This window comes from Scyliorhinus canicula, unplaced genomic scaffold (assembly GCF_902713615.1).
Source record: "Scyliorhinus canicula unplaced genomic scaffold, sScyCan1.1, whole genome shotgun sequence".
Classification (NCBI taxonomy): Eukaryota; Metazoa; Chordata; class Chondrichthyes; order Carcharhiniformes; family Scyliorhinidae; genus Scyliorhinus; species Scyliorhinus canicula.
The window spans coordinates 23,627-51,305 of NW_024055431.1; the positions used below are offsets into that span (position 1 = coordinate 23,627).

Here is a 27,679-nt window from a genome sequence, read left to right on the forward strand (position 1 = left end):
TCATATGTTTTATAATAACCCCATTAACCACCTCTCAGTGTTACTGTCACTGACACGTATTAAAACTGAGAATCCTTAACATTGCTGAAAAAATACATTTTTCTGTCTCCCCTGACATTGATGTTCTTACCATTGTCCTGATGATTACAAGACGAAAAATGTCGACAATTAGTTTTAGCAATGCTCAGATCTGCGCTGCCGAACAACCAATCCTCAATACAGAAAAGGTACAGAGGTTATTTTCCGGACATGATTAGAAACTGATGAACAATGATTCGTACGTAAATTATCCATAAGAACGGCTTTGGCGTGTTCTAGGCATTGGGGCTGATGGTAATAAAACCAACTGACTGCAAAAACCAAATGGAAAAGGACGTCAGAGAGTTTTCCATCAGCACCAGAATCGCTCTGGGAAATCTGAACACATCGGGTAAGGCTTTCTGCACAAACAATTTGTCCATTTGATCTGAGCTCCCTCAGTTTTTTATACCCGCTGCTGCATTTACCTGGTGTGTGAAAGATATCAATGTCAAAAAAGACACCATTACCACAATGTCAATGCCAAATCAGCATTTTTGTCACAATATTTCAATTTGGAAACCGAAATAAATACTCAAATATTTAGGATGTAAAATAAGCAGAAAAAACCATCCCGAGCGCTGCATCGGTTGCTCTCTGCTTGTAATAATTTGGGTTTAATTCAATCAGAAATATCTGCTGATGCATTCATAAAGCCCAGTTTTCCCCCATCTGCCCGCTATTATCTTTGTCACACTGTGGCTGTGTTTTTGTACGAGGCCGCCTCTGGTCGCTGTCACTGTGTCTCTCAGTCCGCAGTAATACACCGCGCTGTCAGACAGCCGCAGCTCCCGGATGGTGAAATTCCCCTCACTTTTCGTAATGTCCAGAGATGCTGAAAATCGAGACTCCAGGCCCACTGCTCTGAAAATATCTCCGTATTTCGGGATGTAGATCAAAAATGTGGGTGCTTCACGCCGGCCCTGTCGGTACAGCTGTAATGAATATGAAGTAGCTGTGGTCGAATAGCTGAAATTGATGGTCAGCGAGTCTCCATCACACATTGTCGTTGTAACCGGCTCTTGTGAGACCGAGTCTGCACTTCTAACACCTGCAGAAATTTACAAATAGAGGAGTTTTATTTTTTTCATTATCACGATGTTATCAATTGACATAATACATTGCAAACTTAGGCGAGACACATTTTAATGGATAATTCCAATATCGGTATCACGAGCAAAGTGTGGAACTTACCAGTTAAGACAGCTGCAGCTGCGAGCAATGTGTAAAAGGTAACAGCCAACATGTTCACTGAGCTGGTGGTGGATTCAAGCAGAGTGAATTAAAGCTGAATTGTTTCAGGTAAGAGTTGACAAGATGTTGAGCCATATCCCACCTCGCTACTGATTGGTTCATTCCTGACAGACTGAAAAGGCGACACCCAATCAGCCCTCAGCTACTGTGTCCTACATTTCAACCAATCAGCTCAAAGTTTTTTGTTCTCAAACCTATGACGTCAGAACCAGGTGCCTGGAACCACATGAAACTGTTCTCAGAACAATGAACTGAACTGAAGAACTTCAGAGAACAAGAAATAGGAGCAGCAGTCGATCATTTGCTCCTTCACTTGGGCCTGCTCCGCCATTCAATAAGATCCTGGCTAATCTATCTCACATCCACCTTCCTGCACTATCCAAAAATGTCGCATTTACCTTAATATCCGCAGATCGATTGGAACCCTCTTTGAAGAAACTGCACGAAACTGGAGGACTGAACAACTACGTTCCTCACAGACGTTCTGGGTTCGTTTAACAGACTGGGTTAAACAGCTGGCTTGTAATGCAGAACAAGCCCGCGCGGGTTCAATTCCCGCACAGGCCTCCTCGGAAAATCTCCGGATTGTGGCGATTAGCGACTTTTCACAGTGACTTCACTGAAGCCTACTTGTGACAATCAGCGATTATCATGAAATCACATTTTGGTTCTTTGTCGGGGTTAATATTTGAGGAGGGACACGGATTGACAACAGTTCATGCAGTTTTGATAAGAGAACGAAAGTTCCCCATTTAGAGATCAGCTCGGAGACCAGGAAAACTACCGTAAATTGCGATTTTACAGAGAATGAAAAACATTCAGCACCATAGAAAGAGATAATCTGGGCAAGCTGTTATTTCTAATATAGTTTTAATTGTACTAACACTTCTCAATCCAGGTGTCAGATCGGTTTAGTGAGAGGAGGTGAAAGTGTCTTACCGGTTTTTGTACGAAGTGACTCTGTCTGTGTAACAGTGTGCGGCTCAGAGCACAGAGATACACGGCAGAGTCAGAGACACGGACCCCGGTGATATTTAAAGGAACTATTTTCTTATCCTTGTCCAAATCAGCAGAAAATCGGTCTGGGAAATCGGAAGACCTTTCTCCATTTCCCGTGCTATATTTCTTCAGTAGGTATCTCGGAGCTTCTCCTGGATACTGGATGTACCAGAAGAGATTATGCTCAGTATACTTTGCTTTGTAACTGCAGTCCAATATTGCTGTCTGTCCTTCCAGAACCGTTAATTCAGGTGGATCCTGGGAAGCTGAATCTTGGCTTCTGGTTCCTGTAACGACATATAGAATGTGTCAGAAATCTGGGAGTAAATATAACGCATGAAAGATAGACTGAGGATTTGAGTTCAGACTCACCGGACAGCAAGGCCATTATTATCAGTAAAGCAGACAGGGAGCACATGGTTCCTTATAGGAGAATAAATAGAGGCACTCCTTTAAATATGTCGCTGCTTCGAGCCTAATATCAAAGTGTAAACTCTGATCAACTCTTGGGAAACTGAGAGGCGTTTCTCAGTGCTGCGATTGGCTGGCCTCTCAGCTCTGACGTCAGCTGTGTACCAATCACTGTCAGCTGGGGATTTATTGCGGCTGGTTCTCTCCAATCACATTCCAACCCTGACTGTGTGTTTTGGTCTTTCTCACTCACTTTCTCTGTGTCACATTATCAGTCATTCCGCTTCTTTCTCCGTTTAAATCGTTTTGCTTCGATCTCAGTGTTTACATCCTTCCTGAGGTAAATCTTTTTCTCTAATTAAGGTGAAAGATTAAATAAATATCTTAAAATCAGTCAAGTGCCATTCTGTATGTGAATATAATTAATAATTATTGTGTTAAGGGTACAGTGGATAAATAGTGAGCCAACTGTACACCACGATGCGCTTCCACTAGGAACTTTTGTACCAGTAAAGTACTGATTTCAGTCAGTCATTATTTGTACCCCAGGAAATTTAGAATGTGACAACTCTGAAATTAAATCACTTTTAAAAGATGCCGCCTGATATATTTTCACCTGATCAAGAATGTTTAAAGTTACAGATATATTCAATTATTTACCCGGAGGATCTTCAGGTTTGTGCGAAGCGGGAAGGGAAATTATAGAACTTATTCCTGGAATAATATAACATGATACAATTTCCAATAGTGACAATCATTGACTTCAGCGAGGGAAAACCATTCAGATGGAGCTGCATTGTCCAGTTCGTTATCTGAAAATGTTCTATTGGAATTCCTGATAACGAGAACTTGATTGCCCACCTGCTCCAGTTTGTGTATGAGTCCGGCCGGGCCCTCATCCACTGTGGGTCTCAGCGCGCAGTAATACACGGCGCTGTCTGTCATCTTCAAATCTGTCAGGGACAAGTGAAAAGTGTTTTGTGTCCGGTTGAGTTTCCCGCTGAAGTGTTCAAAGCCGGGAGCCGTCTCATTATACCCATAACTATCGGCTCTGAGCAGATACTGGGGAGCTCGGTGTGGATACTGGCGATACCAGAACAGGCCATAGTTTATAGCTGAACTCGATACCGAGTAACTGCAGGGTATTGCTGAACCTTCACCCTCTTCTGCATCGATTCTTTCTTCTGACTGGGACACTGAGTCTCCCTTACTCATCTCTGAAATATAGAAACGGCACAAAGCGGGTTAGAAGGAGTAAGGTGAGGAGGGTGAGTACCAGGAGATAGAAATAAGAACACTTTTGGCAATTGTAGGATTTAGTACAGAGGTTCAATATAATCAACCTGCGGTCAGGACAATAACCAGAGACAGGCAGAGTATCAGCCCCATGTTTCGAGTCTGAACTCTAGAAAGAGAGACAGTTTTCACTGACTGTACCAATCCTGTAATTGGAGACGATGAAAGATATAGGGAGATGTTGTGAGCGCGAATTAGATTTCGTCGCTCCGCCCACTTTCACGTCTTAAAGCAGTCGCTTCCTCTGGAACGGTTCTGTGATGTTGATAAATGATCAGAGAGCGCCCTCCAGTGGACAGCAAAATCGTCTATTGGAAACACACACGCGCACGTGCAACGACATGTATGTAAAACATCTACACAGACATGCACAGACACTGGAATAAATTCCAACATGTGTTGACATGATTTTCGATTACATATTAGTCTCAATTGTCAACGATGAAAGTAAGTGAATAGGTCCACCTCCCGTGTTCAGCAGGAGACTCTGTTACAGCACAAAATCAACACAAACATAGACACAGAGACAAGTAAACACCGTGATAGATCCCCAAACTGATCTCCCAAACAGACACACAGCCAACCATTAAAGTATATAAGCAACTAGATTAACATAGCCATAGAAACACAAAAGAGAAATACCGTCAGAGACACTATCAAAATCCTTGGACTTTTCAGAGTGAGCTTTCTAAAATGGAATTTCCTGAGGTTGTCAGTGTGGTAATATCGTGCTAGATAGTAATACTGGGATGTATTTCTCATTAACCATGAGGATCGATTGATAAAATCGACTACACTGTGGGATCTTTTGGAGAAAAGGTTTGAATGGATGGGTTTATATTTTGCAGACAGGTGCATTCTGGATACATCCATGATGTGAATGAGGCCGGTGAGGAAAGGGTAGATGCTGCACCCATTCCCGAGGTCTTGGATCGGATTTTAGGCAAAGTTGGTGACAGCACAAGAAGACTGATTCCGTGGGCGGCCGGTAAGTGGGGTTCACGCGGACAGCGCCAATGTTCACAGGCAACTCATTGAAATCCCATTGTTGTTTTGATGCAGAACGTCTCAGGGATTCTATGTGTTAAAGGAAACCTGTCAAATTATTCTCATTCTGTCTGTAAATTGGACATTCTGAATTCTCCCTCCGTGTACCCGAACAGGCGCCGGAGTGTGATGACTAGGGGCGTTTCACAGTAACTTCATTGCAGTGTTAATGTAGGCCTACTTGTGACGCTAATAATGAATATTGTTATGAAATGAGGCTAAAGCGTTAAGAAGGGTTGATGTGGAGTCGAAATGAATACAGAGCAGTAAATGTTTATTTCCTTTTCAAGCAATGGAAATAATTAATCAGGATTTTAAGTTTGATTAGGTTTAGGTTATTAGATCCATTCAATTGCTCAGATCATCACATTTCAACATGTGGTTCCCATAGCTGCACATTCCCCCGTTCAACTAAGGTAATCAGAAAAATAAATTAACAGCACTTGAGGCACTTTGCCATTTAGCTGACTTTAACTTACACGAATCTGCAATTAGCTGCAACTTGAATTCTGGGACCACCAGCGAAGGTGATGAACTGGTACATCAGTGGAAATGCTGTGTTGATAAATTAAGCCGTGCGAGGATTTATTAAGGGCAAATCGTGATTAATTAAGTTGTTTAAGTGTTCTGATGAGAAGCAGAGATGGTTGATCTGAGTATTGCTGTTGATGAACTTCCAAAGAACATTTGATAATGTGCTGCAGCGCCACCTTGTGAGCAACAATGGAGCTCCTGGGGTAAAATGGGCAGCAGCAAGATCGAAAGGAAATTTCCAGGAAACCATTAACAGTGTAGACCAGCTGTTTTTCGGAGCGAAGGGAGATTTGTAGTGAATGTTCCAGGGATCAGCATTGCGGCATTTTATATGACACATTAATGACCTGGACCTTGTCTGAGAGGGGCAATTTTCAATATCTATGGATGATATGAAATGTGACAACATTGCGAACCATCGGTCAGATAATGTACAACTTCAAAACAACAAGGACAGGTTTGTGGAAATGGCGTGAAATTGGCAGATTAAATTTAGTGCAGAAAAGTGTGAAATAATTCAAATGTCCTGCAGAATGCAGAAAGGCAAAATAAAATAAAACGAATAATTCAGGATCGGAGGGAGCTTTGACAAAGGGTCATCTGGACTCTTTTCTCTCCTTACAGATGCTATAATAATAATATTCACTGTCACAAGTAGGCTTACTTTTCAATGAAGTTACTGTGAGAATTGCCAGACCTGCTGAAATTTTCCAGCATTTTCTCTATTGGTTTTTGATTCCAGCATCCGCAGTAATTTGCTTTTATCAGAGAGACCTGTATGTATGTGTCGATAAATTACTGATGAGGGTAGGACAATTGTAAGACCGGTCATTAAAACAATTAATGGGAATTATCAATGGGTATATAAAATACAGAGGAAAGGACATTACGTTAAACTTGTATTACATCCTGAACACACTGAACTGAAGCATTGTGGGTATCACACTTCGGGGAGAATGTGAGTCATTAGGGTGGGTGCAGAAAATGCTCACGGGAATGGCTCCAGAGATGAGCAACTTAATCTCCGAAGATAGATTGGACAAGTTGCGACTATTCCCCTTGACCATTAGGTTACGAAGTGATCTGACGGAGATATTCAAAATCATGAGGGCTCTAGACAGAGTAGATATGGAGGAACCTATCCCACTGGTGAGAGGACCGAGTACCTGAGGTCACAGATTGAAGGAATTGGGGAAATAAGCTTGGAGACATGAGGACAAACAGTTTCAACCAGTGAGTGGTTAGGATGTGGACTGGACTGTTCGTTTGTGTGGTGGTGGTAGGGTTTATTGATGCTTTCAAAACAGAATTAGATTATAATCTCAAAAAGAAAAACAATGCTAGACTACGGGGAAAATAATGGCATTCCGCAAATTGCATCATTAGAGGGCCGACGCATATATGTCGGTCCAAACGGCCTTCTTCTCTGCTTAAAACACCCTCTGACTATGTTTAATGGGAACGGCAGTGGGTTAGCTAGCATGTCACTGGGCCAGTAATTGAGATGCCCAGCCTTAGTCACTGAGGCCGTGTTTAAACCCTGCTGCAGCTGACAGTGTGTTTGAAAAATGCAAATAGAATGGCCCTGTAACTTACCAGGTAACATGGTGAACAACCGCTAGCCTTGCCTGTGAGGGCCACATCTAGTGAAATATATGTTTTAAATCAATAACTGCAATAGCAAGGTTTGGCCAGTTGATGGCAGTGACACCGTGATTGCTGACATTACGTGAAGCAGAGCATTTCTCAATTGTGACTGCCAAGGACCCTGGATACTGTCTCTTATATTAGGTTAGGTCAGGTTCCTGATTTTATGACAGCAGTTCTCAGTTGTTACTGTGGTCAATCTCAGCTGTTAACATGATAAACTAAGGCCCATTTTATATTACACTGTATTGAGGAGGTTACGATAGCATGCAATCGGTTATTATAATGTCCATTTCGGAATTGTTACTTCAGTAGACTCAACTGATACTAACCAGAACTAGCTCCTGTTTGTATTACCTGAGGCATTGGTACAGTTATTGCTTTACCTGCCACGTTCCTCAGGGTAGTGGTCTGGGCCCAACCATATCCAGCTGCTTCATGATTGACCTTTCGTCCATCATAAGGACAAAAGTGAGGATGTTCGCTGGTATTTGCACAATGTTCAACACCGTTTGTGACTTATTAGATTCAGTCCATGTCAGAATGCAACAATGATGTGGAGATGCCGGCGTTGGACTGGGGTGAGCACAGTAAGAAGTCTTACAACACCAGGTTAAAGTCCAACAGGTTTGTTTCAAACACGAGCTTTCGGAGCACGGCTCCTTCTTCAGGTGAATGGAAAGTTTTCCATTCACCTGAAGAAGGAGCCGTGCTCCGAAAGCTCGTGTTTGAAACAAACCTGTTGGACTTTAACCTGGTGTTGTAAGACTTCTTACAGAATGCAACAAGATCTGGACTATATTCAGGCTTGGGCTAACAAGTGGCGTGCAGGCAGTGGCCCGATCTCACAAGAGAAGATCGAGCCATCTCCCCTTGACATTCAATGGCATTACAACGGAATCCCCAGTATTAACATCCAGGGGCTGTCGTTGACCGGAAACTGAACTGGTGAACTCGCTGAACTAGCCATATAAATACTGTTGCGAACTGAACAGGTGAAACGCGAGGAATCCTGCCGCGAGAAACTCACTTCCTTACTCCCCAAAGCCTGTCCACCATCTACAGGGCACAAGTCCGGAATGTAATGGAATACTCTCCACTTGTCTGGATGGGTGCAGCTCCAAAAACACTCGAGAGGCAAGACACCATCCAGGAGAGAGAGGTCCGTTTGATTGCTAACCTTTCCAAAAACATTAAATCCCTACGTACCGATGAATAGTAACAGCTTTCTGTCCCACCTAAAAGATGCATTAGAACAACTCAACAAGGTTCCTTAGGCACCACCTTCCAAACCCACGAACAGTACCTTCTGGAAGTACAAAAGCAGCAGACACCTGGGATCACCATTTCCTGGAGGCTCCCCTACAAACCACTCACCATCCTGACTTGGAAATATATCATCGTTCCTTCACTTTGGCTGGGTCACAATGCTGGATTTCTCTCCCGAACAGGTATGTGGTACATATACCTCAGGAACTGCAGTAATTTAAGAAGGAAACTCACCTTCTGAAGGGCAACTAGAGATAGGACAGCAATGTTGACCTAACCAGCCATGCCCCAATCCCATCAATGAATTACAAAATACAGTGCAGTAATAACAGAGACAGGGCCTGGCCCAATATAGACAGATATATATGCGACAGTAGTGATCACACGAACTTGTCAAGAGAGCAATAAAAATTGATACATGGATTACGTAGGCATATGAAAGACAGCACCTGATCTAAATTAGAATAAGACTGTATTTTTGTTGTTATAATCGTAAAAATACTTTGTACAATGATGATTGGAATAGGTCAAAATAACAATACAGGAAACAGGCTCTTAGAACCGATAGGAACACCGTTTACAGAAATAATAATAATAATTGTTACTATTATGATAAGTAGGCTTACATTAACACGGCAATGAAGTTATTGTTAAAATCCCCTGGCCGCCACAGTACGGCGCCTGTTCGGGTACACTGAGGGAGAATTCGGAATGTCCAATTCATCTAACAAGCATGTTAATAATAATTGCACTAATAACAGAGAATCAGAGCATTAAAACCTGAATGGCTATTAGTTTAACCATCACGTAGATAGCGCCTTTGTGTCCACCCTTATTGCATACTGACTTTAAATGCACACAGCACAGTGATTGGTGCATTTTTCAAAATTGCAACCTGCAATCGACCAAGTCGGATGATGAAGTACAGCCAATCAAAGTTGGGTATGAAGTAACCATGTGTGTGTGACAGAGAGAGACGGCGCCTATTGATATCAGAGCAAATGGTTCGGCGCCTCATGATATATCAGATTTCCCCCCAAATTCTTAATTACGGAGTCAAGCGCCGTTCCAATATGAACTGGATGAAGTTAGTGTGATGGTAATAATAAACGAAAATGCTGGAATTGTTCTGCATGTCATGCAGATTCTGAGATGAACAGAGTTCACGTTTCATGCCAATGATGGAATATCAGCCCCAAGTTCATCGGCCTGAAACGAACTGTATTTCTCTCTGAAAAGGTGACCGCCAGCGTAACACATCTGGCAGCACTTCTGTTGCTGAGCTGTTTGACCTGCGTTCAAATTCCACTCCAGGATTTGTTGACCATGGAAGGAGTGTTCGTGCAACTGAAACAGGTTATTGATCAGCCTCCAAAATATCCTTCCACCTCCCCGCGCCTTCCTCCGTGGGTGGAAATAATGTGAATGTACGAAAACCAAATTGATTTTCTATCCACTTTCTGGCCTGCTGAGACTTTCCAGCAATTTATGTGTTTATTTTAGATTTAGGGTACCTGTAGTGTGTTATATTTTTATTAGGTCTTGTCGGCTTTAACATGTTAGTGACACTCTCAGCCGTGATTCTCAATTCTCACGGTGTTAGTTTAGATTAAATTCCTTGTTTTTTGTCTTCATTATTTTCATATACACAGCAGGATTGAGGGAACTATTCGACCATAAGAATTAAGAACAGAAGTGGGCCATTCAGCCCTTCAAGCCCGCTTCACCATTGAATATGTTCAGATTCATGGTTCCTCGAACACTCACGAAATCCACATTCAAGCGTAAAGTCTGTAAACTTTTATTCACTTCCTGAATAAAAACCTTTCGATCTCAGCATTGAAAATGGTCAGGGACTCTGGCTCCACAGCTTCCTGGGGTGACGAATTCACAAAATTCTCTTTCAGAGAACAAAACCTTCCACAAATCCGGCTTATTCTCAGTCTCTGCCCTCTGGGCAGACACTTATCCCATGAGTGAAGACATCCTCCCGACATGCACCCTATCTCACCCCTCAGAATCTAAAGGGTGAACGACAGAGCAACTCTGAACAATCTCTCCATCCAGCGAAAGACGGGTTCGTGGGACATCATACTTTTATGAATTTAAATCCCCCACTTTCTTCTTTCCAATTAAAGGGCCTGTAGCGTGGCCAATCCAACACTGTGCAGATCATTGGGTTGGAGGTGGGGGGGGGGGGGGGGGGGGCTCAGACAGACACGGTGAGAATGTGCAAACTCCACACAGACAGTGACCCGAGGCCGGGATCTTACACGGATCCTCAACGCCGTGAGACAATAGTGCTAACCACTGCACCGCCGTGCCGCTCTCCTGGGACATCAATGATGTTTGTCATTCCTTCCAACTTCGAAAAAAACAAACATCTTCGCTCTCCTTGGATTTGTGAAGTGATTTACAACGGCCGGAGCAGGGTCAGACTGGCTTCGAATACATAAATGCATAGATACATATAATCTGGTATAATGATAATCATAGAGACCGGCTCCAGTGTACCAATAACAGAGACTGCCAGGCCCGGGCTCAGTCTGGGGTCTGGTATAATAATAATCACAGAGACCGGCTCCAGTGTATCAATAACAGAGACTGCCGGGCCCGGGGTCAGGCTGGGGTCTGGTATAATAATAATCACAGAGACCGGCTCCAGTGCATCAATAACAGAGACTGCCGGGCCCGGGGTCAGACTGGGGTCTGGTATAATAATAATCACAGAGACCGGCTCCAGTGTATCAAGAACAGAGACTGCCGGGCCCGGGGTCAGACTGGGGTCAGGTATAATGATAATCATAGAGACCGGCTCCAGTGTATCAATAACAGAGACTGCCGGGCCCGGGGTCAGACTGGGGTCTGGTATAATAATAATCACAGAGACAGGCTCCAGTGTATCAATAACAGAGACTGCCGGGCCCGGGGTCAGACTGGGGTCTGGTATAATAATAATCACAGAGACCGGCTCCAGTGTATCAATAACAGGGACTGCTGGACCCCGGGTCAATCTGGGGTCTGGTATAATAATAATCACAGAGAAAGGCTCAAGTGTATCAGTAATAGAGACAGCCGGGCCCGGGGTCAGACTGGGGTCTGGTATAATAATAATCACAGAGAACGGCTCCAGTGTATCAATAACAGAGACTGCGGGGCCCGGGGTCAGACTGGGGTCTGGTATAATGATAATCACAGAGACCGGCTCCAGTGTATCAATAACAGAGACTGCCGGGCCCGGGGTCAGACTAGGGTCTGGTATAATAATAATCACAGAGACCGGCTACAGTGTATCAATAACAGATACTGCCGGGCCCGGGGTCAGACTGGGGTCTGGTATAATGATAATCATAGAGACCGGCTCCAGTGTATCAATAACAGAGACTGCTGGGCCCCGGGTCAATCTGGGGTCTGGTATAATAATAATCACAGAGACCGGCTCAAGTGTATCAATAACAGAGAATGCCGGGCCCGGGGTCAGACTGGGGTCTGGTATAATAATAATCACAGAGACCGGCTCCAGTGTATCAGTAACAGAGACTGGTTATAATCTTCGATGATGAAGCAGGGGACCTCATGAACGGCTGATTTTAATAGGAAGTGAAACTGTCAGAAAGCAATGATACTGAGGGCCTTAGCCTGTGCTTCGGTGTCATGGTGAGTGACAGGGATGTGTGTGGTAAAAGCGAATGGGAAACGCTGATGAGTGAGGGGCGTGTGATTGGCCCCACCTGGGATATTTTCTACCCAATGGGAGGATAATTATGGCAGACTCTACAATGGCGCCTCTGTCAGGGGAAACGAAAACATCTGTTTTTTCTCATTCTTACCAACAGTTCTCCATTTACACAGATGTGCAAGAGCCAGTTCCGGCAGTTTCTGGTTTCTATAAATTTAGAGCACACAGTTAATTTTTTCCAATTAAGGGCCAATTTAGCGTGGCCAATCCGCCTATCCAACACATATGTGGTGGTGAATCACACGCAGACACGGGGAGAATGTGCAAACTACACACGGGCAGTGACCCAGGGTGGGGATCGAACTCGGGTCCTTAGCGCCGTGGGCAGCAGTGCTAACCACTGCACCACCGTGCCGCCCGAGCTTATGGCGACTTATGACTAAATAATCAAATTGGGACACAAAGACTAAAAGCCAAAACCTCATCGCAGGCAGAATTAGTGCCACAAATGTTAAAGATAATTGTTGTTTTTTTGAACAAATGCTATTCACTGTTATTTTGTCCAAAGTAGTGGATTGTAAACAACAATCTGTTAAAGATTCGTGGGAATTATCTGCACACACCCAGGTACTGTCAGAAGACAGGAATAGCACAAGAGCAAAGCTGTACAATGATTGCATTTTATTCGGCCTCAATGAAGGACAGGGGTAGATACAGAAAAGGTTCTGGGAAAATGATTATTAATGGGCCATCCAACTGGCCCATTGTCTCTCATCCTTCAAATCTTAATACCTTAATATTTATCGATTATTTTCCAAAGATGCTATTAAATCTGATTCCATCATACTTTCCAGACCTGTGTTCAAGTTTATAACAACTCTCTGTGTAAAAAGAATCCGCCTGTTCAATACAGTAAATCTGTGTCCTCTGGTTAAATACACTCCAGCCAGTTGCAATAGTTTCTCTCTAATTATTCGATTCAAACCTTCATGATTTTCTTTCGCAGTTTTATTAAATAGACACACATAAAGATGGAGAAAGATACAGAGAGAGAGAGAGAGTGAAACTGACCGAAGAAATGAGAAAGAGAGAAGCGGGGTTGAGAGATAAAGGCTGAGAAACAGTAAAAACAAATTACACACAGAGAGGGAGAATGATAAAATAGTGAAAGGGAGCAATATATCTTTTCCTGGCTTCAGAGAACCGGGGAAACTCAGTGACTGATCCACTAACCATCCAATTATGCCCTGGAATGGAAGCTTTGAACAGATCACAACCGGCTCATTTGTAAATGTCACCACAGTGTGATCTGTGTGGCTCTGCCCTGACTCTGTGGACAGATATAGGCCGCACTGACAGATGTTCTCAGCAGATTGTGGTCCCTGGATTTATTTTCTGCCCAGAAGTGAGATGTGCGGTTTGAAACCGGCAGCAGAGAAACAGGAAGTTGTGTTAACTGAGAATTAAACAGCAGGCGTCAGTTTCATGTTATCACCGTGAACAGTCTTCCTGCCTGTGAGGGTGAACTCACTCTGATAGCATCAAGAATACCCACACAGATTGCTGCCGGCCTTAGCATGTCATTCATCCCCATTCCTTTAAAAAAGTTGGATTATTTGTTTAGAAACACAGTAACCGATCGGGAGATGCACAGATGATCTTCACTGGTCATAATACCAATAATCTGGAGAGAAGGAGGGAAATTAAAACAACAATCTGTTAACACAGGTTATACTAAAGTAGAAAGTTTGAAGTCACTTGATGTCTGAGAGCGAGAGAGCGATAGCTAGACAGAAAGAGAGTGTGTGAGAGAAAGGGGGGGGGGTGCGCGGGGGGGGGGGGGGGATAGAGAGAGAGGGGGAGAGAGTGAGAGGAGGGGGGAGAGAAAGGAGGTTAAGTGAATGAGCTAGTGCCTTTCTGGTACAGAATTTTCCTCTGATGAAGTTTTAGTGCTTCATTTTTTTAGACATGAAGTGCCTTCTACAAAAAAGATTTAAACACTAGGTGCCTGACCCGGCTGCTGTGTGCCTGTGTAAGTGAGTTAAGAGTGAGAGACAAAAGCGAGATCAACTGATTTAGGTGCAGCCTGAGACAGAGAAAGCGAGGTGAACCGATATGTAAGTAATTTGAAAGATATATTTGCCTTTTCAATGGAATGAACAGCTTGACATTACTGTATAGATCACTCAAGACCAGTAAATACTGAGTGCAGCATAGGATCTGGAAGGTAATCTCAATAAAATGTCGTCATATGCTGAAAAATAATTGCAATTATTGGCAACGCCATTTGGAAACAATGAATAATGATGTTGTGTTCCAGACTAACCGGCCCTTATGGACATACAGGCACACACATAGACACACATATCCACACACAGACACATACACACACATACATACACACACAATTTCAGACTCTGTCTCTCACAATCAGTGGCCACACCAAAAGGAAACAGAAATCCACTCAGCAAAAAGTGTGAAAGACAATTCGGACCATGAAAGGAAACAGTAGGTAGTTGCCACAGATTTACACAAATCTGAATTATCATACATACCACAATGGAGTTTATGACTGTGTTGTGCATGTGAAATTCAATATGGCTCCTGTATTTCTGTTCCTCAGCCTGGTGATGAAGTGAATGGCACAAGATTCACTCCGATCTTTCAGCAAAATATTACACATCCATTACCAGACCAATCACACAACACCAAATAGTTATTCATTATGCTTTTGTAAGTGAAATAAGTCTGAGAGAGGACAGAGAGATTAATCAATATACGTGTAGTCTGTAACAGTGATGAGAACAGATCGGCAGTAGTTTTAAAGATGTATTTGCCTTTGCAACGAACGTCCATCACAGCTAATAGTTATTAACACAACAAAATGTATTCTTCCAAAGTGAGTGTCACAAGTCATTGGCGCAGTGGTATTTTCGCTGGACTAGTAATCCAGAGACCCAGAGTCAAGCTCTGGGGGCCCGGGCTCCCACCACGGCATGTGGTGAAATTTCAATCAAGAAAGATCTGGAATTAAAAGTCTAATGATGACCATGAAACCCTTGTTCTGTGTAATCAAAACCCATCTGGTTCACTGATGTCCTTCAGGGAAGGACACCTGTCGCCCTTAACTAGTCTGGTCTACATATGACTCCAGATGACTCGACAGCAATGTGGTTGACTCTTAAATGCCCTCAGGGATGTGTAAGAACTGCAGGATCAGCCAGCGACACCACATCCCATGAATGAATAAAAAGTATTTAGTATCTTGAAAATAAAATTCCTTCTCTCTTTCTTTCTTTCTTTCTTTCTTTCTTTCTTTCTTTCTTTCTTTCTTTCTTTCTTTCTTTCTTTCTTTCTTTCTTTCTTTCTTTCTTTCTTTCTTTCTTTCTTTCTTTCTTTCTCTCTTTCTTTCTTTCTTTCTTTCTTTCTTTCTCTCTTTCTTTCTTTCTTTCTTTCTTTCTTTCTTTCTTTCTTTCTTTCTTTCTTTCTTTCTTTCTTTCTTTCTTTCTTTCTTTCTTTCTTTCTTTCTTTCTTTCTTTCTTTCTTTCTTTCTTTCTTTCTTTCTTTCTTCCTTTCTCTCTCTCTCTCTCTATCTATCTATCTATCTATCTATCTATCTATCTATCAATCTATCTATCTATCTATCTATCTATCTATCTATCTATCTATCAATCTATCTATCTATCTATCTATCTATCTATCTATCTATCTATCTATCTATCTATCTATCTATCTATCTATCTATCTATCTATCGATCTATCGATCTATCTATCTATCTATCTATCTATCTATCTATCTATCAATCTATCTATCTATCAATCTATCTATCTATCTATCTATCTATCTATCTTTTAGACATCCTTTATTGTTTGATTCATTTACGGGACATGGGGCCATTGATTGGGTCAGCAATAATGGCCCATTCCTAGTTGCCATTCAGAAGGTGGCGGTGAGCTGCCTTCTTGAATCGCTGAAGTCTCTGATATGCAGTTACACCCATACTCGTATTAGCGAGAGAACTCCAGTATTTTCACCCAACCACAGTGAAGGAACTGTGATATATTTGCAAGTCAAGATGGTAAGAGGCTTGGAGAGGAACCTCCAGATGGCATTAATCCAAAGTATCTGCTGCTCTTGGCCTTGTTGGTAATTGTTGCCATTGGTCTGGTAGGTGCTGAATATGAAACCTTGATTAGTTCCAACAGTAAGTCTTGTGGATGGCAACAATCAAGCGACTGATATTTCCTGGATGGTGTAAAGCTTCTTGAGGTTTGTTGAAGCTGCACTCCAGACAAGTGGAGAGTATTCCATTCCACTTCTGACTTTTCTCTTGCAAATGATGGCCAGGCTTTGGACAATCGGGATGTGAGTTACTCGCTGTAGGATTCCTAGCCTTTGAACTGCTCTGGCAGCCACAGCATTCGTCTGGCTTGTCCAGTTCAGTTTCCGGTCAATGACAACCCCCAGGATGTTGATTGTGCGGTAATCAATGGAAATAAATCTGTTGTATTATTGTGTGGGGTAGGAACGTTTGTTATACAAAGTGAGACACAGATGACTTCAGCCGTGAATGAAACAGTAATAAAATAATATCAGAGAGTGGACGCCACATAGTATAAAAGGAAGGACGGCAGGAAGAGGGAAATCGACCGTGGATATCTAAGGAAATAAGGGAGAGTATCAAATTGAAGGAAAAGGCATAGAAAGTGGCAAAGATTAGTGGGAGACTAGAGGACTGGGAAATCTTTCGGGGGCAACGGAATGCTACTAAAAAAGCTATAAAGAAGAGTAAGATAGATTATGAGAGTAAACTTGCTCAGACTATGGAAACAGACAGTAAAAGTGTCTTCAAATATATAAAATAAAAAAGAGTGGCTAAGGTAAATATTGGTCCTTTAGAGGATGAGAAGGGAGTTTTAATAATGGGAGATGGGGAAATGGCTGAGGAACTGAACAGGTTTTTTGGGTCGGTCTTCACAGTGGAAGACACAAATAACATGCCAGTGACTGATGGAAATGAGGCTATGGCAGGTGAGGACATGGAGATGATTGTTATCACTAAGGAAGTAGTGATGGCAAGCTAATGGAGCTAAAGGTAGACAAGTCTCCTGGCCCTGATGGAATGCATCCCAGAGTGCTAAAATAGATGGCTAGGGAAATTGCAAATGCACTAGTGATAATTTACCAAAATTGACGAGACTCTGGGGTGGCCCCGGCGGATTGGAAATCAGCAAACGTGACAGCACTGTTTAAAAATGTAGGTAGGCAGGGAGCGGGTAATTATAGGCCAGTTAGCTTAACTTCGGTCGTAGGGAAGATGCTGGAATCTATCATCAAGGAAGAAATAGCGAGGCATCTGGATAGAAATTGTCCCATTGGGCAGACGCAGCATGGGTTCATAAAGGGAAAGTTGTTCCTAACTAATATAGTGGAATTTTTTGAGGGCATTACCAGTGCGGTAGATAACGGGGAGCCAATGGATGTGGTATATCTGGATTTGCAGAAAGCCTTTGACAAAGTGCCACACAAAAGAGATCTGCATCAGATAAAGTTGCATGGCATTAAGGGTAAAGTAGTAGCAAGGATAGAAGATTGGTTAATTAATAGAAAGCAAAGAATGGGGATTAATGGGTGTTTCTCTGGTTGGCAATCAGTAGCTAGTGGTGTCCCTCAGGGTTCAGTATTGGGCCCACAATTGTTCACAATTTACATAGATGATTTGGAGTTGGGGGACCAAAGTTAATGTGTCCAAGGTTGCAGACGACACTAAGATGAGCGGTAAAGCAAAAGGTGCAGAGGATACCGGAAGTCTGCAGAGGGATTTGGATAGGTTAAGTGAATGGGCTAGGGTCTGGTAGATGGAATACAATGTTGACAAATGTGAGGTTACCCATTTTGGTAGGAATAATATCAAAATGGATTATTATTTAAACAATAAAATATTAAAACATGCCGCTGTGCAGAGAGACCTGGGTGTGCTCGTGCATGAGTCGCAAAAAGTTGGTTTACAGGTGCAACAGGTGATTAAGAAGGCAAATGAAATTTTGTCCTTCATTGCTAGAGGGATGGAGTTTAAGACTAGGGAGTTTATGCTTCAATTGTATACGGTGTTAGTGAGGCCACACCTGAAGTATTGTGGTCTCCTTACCTGAGAAAGGACGTATTGGCGCTGGAGGGTGTGCAGAGGAGATTTACTAGGTTAATCCCAGAGTTGAAGGGGTTGAATTATGAGGAGAGGTTGAGTAGACTGGGACTGTACTCGTTGGAATTTAGAAGGATGCGGGGGATCTGATACAAAGTTTGATTAAACTTAAACGAGGAAGGGTGTAAAGCAGTGATTATTGATGCAGGATCTAGTATATTATAAACTGAGGCAGGGTCCATTGCAGTCATTCCTGGTCAGGGTCTGGATTAATATATGTGAGAAGAGTTATTCGGCCAGATGATTAAAAACATGGTCGACGAGGCAGGTTATAGGATGATTTTAATAAGGAAATTGAGGTAAAGAGGAGTAGGGAATGAATACCAGCGCTTAGGGCCGAGACGCAGGAAGACATCGCAAAGTGAACCAAATAATTCTGAAGATAACAATAGGTCTTCATCAATTGGAGTTGCAAAAATTAAGAAAAATGTTTCATATGCACACCTGTACGAACGGCTAATACGCTTTTGCAGCAATTTTAATTTTTCTACTTAACCAGATGAGTGTTGTATGATTGAGTGGACATTACTCCTATGGGTGCCCACCATTACCATCGTGGCGATACTGTGAGAACACGGTTCTGTCTAAGTCTGCCAGTGCATCAGGTGATTGGTTAATAGAAATCGAGGCAGGAAAATAATCATCATCGTGAAAAAAACGTTCCAATCGATAGAGTGTAACACAAGAGTAAATTCATCATTTTGAACAAAACAGAGATTTCCACTAAATTTTGGTAATTGCAGTGCACCGGTGTTCATACGTAGGCCTGTCCCTCAAGACCAGCTCATTCCTGGGATATTGGGTAAAATGTTCAACTCAATATTGCCCACATAATAGCAGAGCAAATACACATGCAATCTACTTAGAGATATTAACACGAATTAACATAATCTCAAAATCAACGATGATTGCACTTGGAGATACAAGCAAACATATTCAGTCATTTATAATATCGAGAGGCAACAGGAACATGGTCCGGTGTAATATAAACAGAGACAGGCCCTGGTGTGATGTAAAGATACAAATTCCTGTGGAATATAAAAGAGGCGGTACTTAATGTAATATAATCCTATGCATGTTATAGCGTATTATTAATTGATGTAGCACAAACAGAACAGTGTAGTATAGACAGGGGCAGGGGTTACTTTAATAGAAATAAAGACAGGGTCTCATTCAACATGAGAAGAAACCGATTTCATGTAATACAGTGCATAGAAAATAGAGCAGGAGTAGATAATTCTGCCCGTCGAGCCTGCTCCGCTATTCATTCTGATCATGGCTGATCATCCACCTCAGTATCCTGTTCCCACTTTCCCCGATATCATTTGATCCCTTCAGAGTTTTTATCCCCAAGAGCTTTATCTAACTCCCTCTAGAAAACATACAATACTTTGGACTTAACTTCGTTCTGTGGTAGAGAATTCCACAGGTTCACGACTCCCAGGGTGAAAATATTGCTCCTCATCTCAGTCCTAAATGCTTTATCCCGTATCCTTAGACTGTGACACCTCGTTCTAGCTTCCCCTACCATCGGAACATCCTTCTGCATCCGCCCTGTCTAGTCCTGTTACAATTTGATAGGTTTATAATCAGAGGGGGAAATTAATATTTCATAAATTAGCACGAACAGACTCAAAAACATTTTCTTCCCCACTGTCACCAGACTCCTAAATGGCCCTCTTTTGGACTGACCTCATTAACACTACACCCCTGTATGCTTCATCCGATGCCAGTGCTTATGTAGTTACATTGTATATATGTGTTGCCCTATTATGTATTTTCTTTTATTCCCCTTTCTTCTCATGTACTGAATGATCTGTTGAGCTGCTTGCAGAAAAATACTTTTCACTGTACCTCGGTACACGTGACAATAAATAAATCCAATCCAATCCAATAGTGTCTTCTGGTTTCTGACTCTCCTGCCAGTGAATGACGTTTATTCCTAATTAATCAAACAAAACCCTTCGGAATTTTGAACATTGTTTCCACGCCTGCCCATAACCTGCTTAGTTTTCAGGAAAACAATCCCAGCTTCTAACCGCTCTGACCGTGCAGCTAATGCAGTGGGAAGGCCCAGTTGTATATATGTTTCTACCTTCCTTGTGTTCAGATGCTGTTTTTGGAATTACTGACATTTTATATGGAGTCAGTGGAATTCCCATTCACCATTGCCATCGTGTCAGAATAAGGCACAAGACTAATAAAAGACCAGCCTCTGAAAATTAAATTGACCCATGTAAGGCTGGACCCAGAATTACAAATTTAGATACACTGAGCAATGTCTCAGAATGTAATGTAAAAATGCAAACCATGATAGGTTAACAGCCTTGCTTCAGTAGAATCAATATCACCTCCCACAACAGATTCCTGAGCCCATGATCCAGACTGTGATCCAATGTAGGACTATTTTATGTTCAGTTGCTACATCTTTTGGATGTGATGATATCACAATCTTACGGGTGTTTCGCAATATTATTACTAGACTGGTAATCTGGAGGCCTGAGCTATTACTCCAGAGGTAGGAGTACAAATTCCACCAGGGCATATTGTAACGATGTGAGCAGTTTTGATCTTACCTAAGGATAGAGATTTTGAAAGCAATCCAGAGAAGGTTCATTAGGCTAATCTCGGGTATGGATGGATTTTCATAGGTAGCTGGAATTTCACAGCACAGAAAGATGTCCTTTGGCCCATCGTTACTACTCCTGTCATCAAATAGAGAAGACTCCGGCCTGAGATGGTCTTGAACCACAGACCTTTCGGTTTACAGCCAAACACGTTGACCAATTGCACCAAAGCGACTGATATGAGGAGAGGTTAAGTAGGTAAGGCCTACACGCATTGGAGTTTAGAAGAATGAGAGGCGAAATTACTGAGATATATAACACTCCCAGGGAGCTCGATTGTGTAGATGCTGGAGGTTGTTTCTGCTTGCGGAGAGTCTGGGATCATAGGGCACAATCCCATAGTAAGGTGTCACTCGTTCCAGACGAGGATGAGGAGGAATTTCTTCTCCCAGATGGGAGTGATTCTATGGAATGATTTGCTGCAGAGAATTGGAGAGGCTGGGTCAATAAATATGTGCAAGGCTGAGACAGAAAGATTTTTCATCAGTAAGGGAATCAAGGATTGTGGGGAAAAGGCGAAAAAGTGGAGTTGAGGAGTTAATCAGATCTGCCACGATCTCATTGAATGGCAGATTATATTCCATGGACCGAATGGCCAAATTCTGCTCCTACATCTTATGGTTTTATGGCAGCTTGAGGACTTACAATTAAATGAACTAATAAGTCAGAAATAAAAATCGTTGTGTCATTCATAATACTCATGAAGTTTTCGTATTTCCCAAAGCTCAGCAGGTTCACCAACATCCTTCAGGAGAAGAAATCTTCCCTCCTTACTCTGGCCTATATGTGACGAGTTCAACAGTGATGTGGTTGACTCATAACTACCTCTGGTATTGCTGAACAAACAAGTTAGTTCAAGGGAAGCTGCTGCAGAAAGTCAAATGTGAACTAAATTGTCCTGATTTTGCCAGTGAGGGTCAGATGCCGATAATGAATTTTTAAAAACTGCAAAGTGCTGCAGATTCCGGATATCTGAAACACAAACAAAAAGAGGCTGCTCAGCAGATCAGTGAGCATCAGCAGAGAGAGAAACAGATTCACATTTCAGGTGGACTACCTCATTGACATAATTCAAAACAGTAGAGCTGATTTTCCCAGTGTCCTCGACCAATGTCCGTTCTTCATCTAAAATCACAGATTAGTTGGTAATTTATCACATCTCAGTTTGTTGGAGCTTGCTGTTCGCAAATTCTCTGCTCTGTTTCCAACACTACAGCAGTGACTAAATTCAGCAAAAATATATCAGTGAGTTTTAAGGGCTTTGGGATGACCTGAGGTCGGGTAAAGCGTTTTACAAAAACAAGCTTTTTCCAAATGTTAACATTTTAAAACGTAAGTTTAATATGTTGAAATATCTGAGATTGATGTGACTGTAGGTCACTCCTCTGCCTGATGTTTGAATTCATCTACTTTAAATCGGTTAATATTTCAATCAAATTAACATTCAGTGGAATAACAGCCTGGTTAAAGATGCTTTATTAATTGAGGCATCAGAACTTTCAGAAAGAATACTTAATTTAAACGTATTTTTTATTTCAACTAAGTAACAGCTGTTCTAATGGAAGTTTCTATACATTTTATTATACTGTCAATATGCTTAAAATAAACTGCTATTTTGAGTTGAAACTAATCAATGCGTGAATGTGTTTATCTCGTTTTGCTGACATGAACACTTCATTGTGACCAGTGAGGTGTTTATGTAAATAAACACAGAAATAGAAGTCCCAGATTAGATTGTGGACTGACATAAACACAACATCTATATCCCCACCGACACAGCACAGAAATAGAGATAAAGATGTAAATAGAACAACGGATTCCAGTAGTGATTGTTTTTGGACATTTGTCTCTTCATCAGTTATATGAGAAAAATGCCACGATGATATCCATGTTCAGAATTAGCAAAGATTCCCTCCAATCTCGAAATATAATGACAAGCAAAATGTGTTCGTAGAGTTTTCCTGAATCTGATATATGTACCTTTCTCCTAACTGGTTCTGTCTCATGTCTCTCCACGATGGGTCATTGTCTTTATTCGACAACTTGAAGTCAACATGCTCCCAATATATTCTCTCAGCCTAAACTCACCCCATTGGTTTCCAACTAAATGTATCGAATCTAATGAATTGGAGTACATAGAGGGGGTTTTACTCTAAAATGTGGTTGGAGCATTCAATTACCTTGTAGTGTTTAATGAGAACTGTAGAGAAACATTTACTCTGTATCTAACCTGAGCTGCACAGAGCAGTGAGGATTTGATGTGGCAGTGCCAAAGGATCGTTCCCTATATCGTACCGGGCTGACAGAGATAGATAATTTCTTGATTAATAAGGGGATCAGGGGTTATGGTGCGAAGGCAGGAGATAGGCTATTAGAAACATAACAGTCATGATTGAATGCGGAGCACACTCGATTGGCCGAATGGTCTAATTCTGCACCTGTGTCATATGGTTTTATGGTATAAAGCCCATCTATTGACGATCTTACAATAGATAGGTACCTGATTGCCATCGCAGATATGGTGGGTGAAGGGCATCTTCCTGTATTGTAAACCTCTAACTTTTCATGACTCTATGACAAGGTCTAAAATTATTATCACTCATACAGTGTGGCGATTAACATAAACTAATCTAATATTTGTTTTTCCACAAGGTAGCTGACATTAGCACTGCAATGAAGTCACTGTAAAAAGTTCCTAGTCGCCATATTCCGGTGCCTGTTCGGGTACACAGAGGGAGAATTCAGAATGTCCAAATTACCTAACAGCACATCTTTCGGGACTTGTGGGAGGAAACCGGAGCACCTGATGGAAACACACACAGACACGGTGAGAACGTGCAGACTGCTCACAGACTGGGACTCTGGCGCTGTGAAGCAACAGTGCTGCTGAGATTGGATCTATTGAAGTGATTACTGATGCAGGGTCTAGACTAACATAAACCGAGACAGGCTCTCGTGCAGGAATTAATGATACAAAGGTTGATTACCCTTATATGATATAGGTTATAGAGCAGTGATTATTGATTCAGGGTCTGGAATATTATAAACTGGGGTAGGGTCTATTTTAGTCATTCCCGCTGTAGGATCTGGATTAATATATGTTCAGATATATAGGCAACACGGTAGCATTGTGGATAGCACAATCCCTTCACAGCCCCAGGGTCCCAGGTTCGATTCCGGTTTGAGTCACTGTCTGTGTGGAGTCTGCACATCCTCCCCGTGTGTGCGTGGGTTTCCTCCGGGTACTCCGGTTTCCTCCCACAGTCCAAAGATGTGCAGGTTAGGTGGATTGGCCATGATAAATTGCCCTTAGTGTCCAAAATTGCCCTTGGTGTTGGGTGGGGTTACTGGGATATGGGGATAGGGTGGAGGTGTTGACCTTGGGTAGGATGCTCTTTCCAAGAGCCGGTGCAGAGTCAATGGGCCGAATGGCCTCTTTCTGCACTGTAAACTCTATGTCTAAAGAGTTATTAGGTCAGATGATTAAAAACTTGGTCGACGAGGCAGGTTATATGGGATGATTTTATTCAGGGACTTGAGGAAAAGAGGAGTACGGAATGCATACCAGAGAATAGGGCCGAGACGCATGAAGACATCGCAAAGTGAAGCAATTAATTCTGAACATAACATAACGTCTTGATCAATTGCAGTTGCAAAACTCAAGAACAATATCTTATATGAACACCTACATGAACGGCCAATACCTTTTTGCAGCAAATTCACTTGCTCTTCTGAGCCAGTTGAGAGTTCTATGATTGGGTGGATATTTAACCTGTGGGTGCCAATCTGGTGATTCTGTGAGAGCACTGATCTGTCTAACACTGCCAGTATATCAGATGATTGGTGAATATAATACTAGGCAGGAAAATAATCCCCACCATGAAAACAACTTTCCAATGGATAGAGTGTAACACAAGAGTAAATTCATAATTTTGAACTAAATAGAGTTTTCCATTAACTTTTGGGAGGTGCTGTGCACCGGTGTTCATATGTAGACCAGTCCCGCAAGCCCAGTTCATTACTGGGATGTTGGTAAAATATTAACCTCAATATTACCCACATGATAGCAGAGCAAATACACATTTCATAGAACTACTTATAGGTATTAACAAGAATTAATATAATCTCCAAATCAACAATGATTGTACTCGTACAAACAAGCAAAAATATACAATCATAGGGCAGCACGGTGGCACAGTGGTTAGCGTGGGTTTCACCCCCACAACCCAAAGATGTGCAGGATAGGTGGACTGGGCCATGCTTCATTGCCCCTTAATTGGAAAAAATAATTGGGTACTCTAAATTTAAAAAAATATATACAATCATTTGTAATATCGAGACAGGCAACAGGAACATGGTCCGGTAAAATATCAACAGAGATAGGCCCTCGTGTGATGTAAAGAGACAAATTCCTGGGAACATAAAAGAAGCGGAATTTAATGTAATATAATCCTATGGTCTAGTGTGTATTAATTGAGTGTAACTCAAACAGAACAGTGTAGTTTAGACAGCGACAGGGTTTACATTAATATAAATGAAGACAGAGTCTCATTCGACATGAGAAGAAACAGATTTGATGTAAGACAGTGACATAAAAAATAGAGCCGGAGTAGACCATTCTGCCCTTCGAGCCTGCTCCGCTTTTCCCCGTTTCATTTGGGCCCTTCAGAGCTTTGATCCCCAAGCGCTATGTCTAAATCTTTCTTTAAAACATGCAATACTTTCGACTCAACTTCGTTCTGTGGTAGAGAATTCCACAGATTCACGACTCCCAGGGTCAAGATATTGCTCCTCATCTCAATCCTAAATAGTTTACCTCGTATTCTTAGATGTTGACCCCTCGTTCTAGCTTCACCCACCATCGGGACCATCCTTTCTGCATCCGCCATGTCTAGTCCTGTTGCAATTTGATCGGCTCAGAATCATGGGGGAATTAATTGATATCTAATTAATCAGTGTCCTCTTCTTTCTGACCCCCCTGCCAGTGAATCAAGTTTCTTCCCAATTAATCAAACTAAACCATTCTTAATTTTGACCATTTTCACCAGGCCTTCCCATATCCTGCTCGGTTCTAAGGGAAATAATCCCAGTTTCCAACCGCTCTGACCATGCAGCTCGTGCAGTGGGAAGGTCAAGTTGCACATATGTTTCTGCCTTGCTTGCATTTAGATGTTATTTTTGGAATAACTGATATTTTATATGGAGCCAGTGGAATTCCCATTCACCATTACCATCCTGTCAGCATAAGACCAAAGACTAATAAAAGACCAGCCTCTGAAAAGTAAATTGACCCATGTAAGACTGGACCCATAGTTTCAACTTTAGATTCCCCGAGCAACATTTCAGAATGTAAAAATACAAACCATGATAGGTTAACAGTCTTTTCCCAGTGGAATCACTATCACCTCCCACAACAGATACCTGAGCCCATGATCCAGACCTGTGATCCAATGCAGAAGGAGTGTTTAATGTTCAATTGTTCCCTCTTTTAGATGTGATGATATTACAGTCTTTGGGATAGTCTCACAATATTATTACAAAACTGGTAATCTGGAGGCCTGAGCTATTACCCCAGAGACAGGAGTGCTAACTCCACCAGGGCATATTGTAATGTTGTGAACAGTTTTGGTCTCCTTATGTAAGGAAATATATTTTGGAGGCAGTCCAGAGAAGGTTCTTTCGGTTAATCCCGAGTATGGAGGGATTTTCAAAGCTAGGGGGCGTTTCACACCATAGAAAGAGATCTTTCGACCCATCGTTGCTCTACCTGTCAGCAAAAAAAGAAGAATCTGGCCTTGAATCACAGACCTTTCGGTAAACAGCCAGACATGCTGACCAATAGCACCACAGAGACTGACAAGGGGAGAGCTTAAGTCGGTTCGACCAACACGCATTGGAGTTTAGAAGAATCAGAGGCGAAGTTACTGTGATATATAGTATTCTCAGGGGGCTCGACAATGTAGCTAGAGGTTGTTCCCGCTTTTGGGAGAGTCTAGAACCATAGGCCACAATCTCAGAGTAAGGTGCCACTCATTTCAGACGAGAATGAAGAGGAATTTCTTCTCTCAGAGGGTAGTGATTCTATAGAATTATTTGCTGTAGAGAGTTGGCCTGATTGATGAATAAGTTCAAGGCTGAGTCAGATAGATTTTTCATCAGAAAGGCAATCATGGGTTGTGGGGATAAGTTGGAAACGTGGAGTTGAGGATTTTGTCAGATCAGCAACGATGTCATTGAATGGCAGATCATATTCCATGGGTCGAATGGCCAACTTCTGCTTCTACATCTTATGGTTTTATGGCAGCTGTGGGGACTTTCAATTGAATTAATTAATAAATCAGAAAAAAATCGTCGTGTCATTCATAATACTTATGAATTTAGCGAAATTTCCCAAAGCTCAGAAGGTTCACCAACATCCTTCAGGAGAAGAAATCTTCCCTCCTTATCCTATCTGGCCCAAATGTGACTCTAGTTCAACAATGATGGGTTGACTATTAACTATCTCTGATATTGCCGAGCAAGCAAGTCTGTTGACGGGAAGATGCTACAGAAAGTCAAAAGTGAATTAAACCGCCCGAAGTGCACCTTATCAAAAAGGTGGTTCACATCCGGCTTCTCAGGATGGACAGTTAATG

At 42.1% G+C, this 27,679-nt stretch overlaps 1 gene segment (V, D, J or C); it reads right to left on the bottom strand.

The window, feature by feature from the left end:
* Window positions 1-1,491: 1,491 nt before the first annotated feature.
* Window positions 1,492-2,749, bottom strand: LOC119959385. The segment is given in 3 exon segments: window positions 1,492-1,596; window positions 2,272-2,618; window positions 2,704-2,749. Coding segments are annotated over 3 exon segments (498 nt in total).
* Window positions 2,750-27,679: the final 24,930 nt, after the last annotated feature.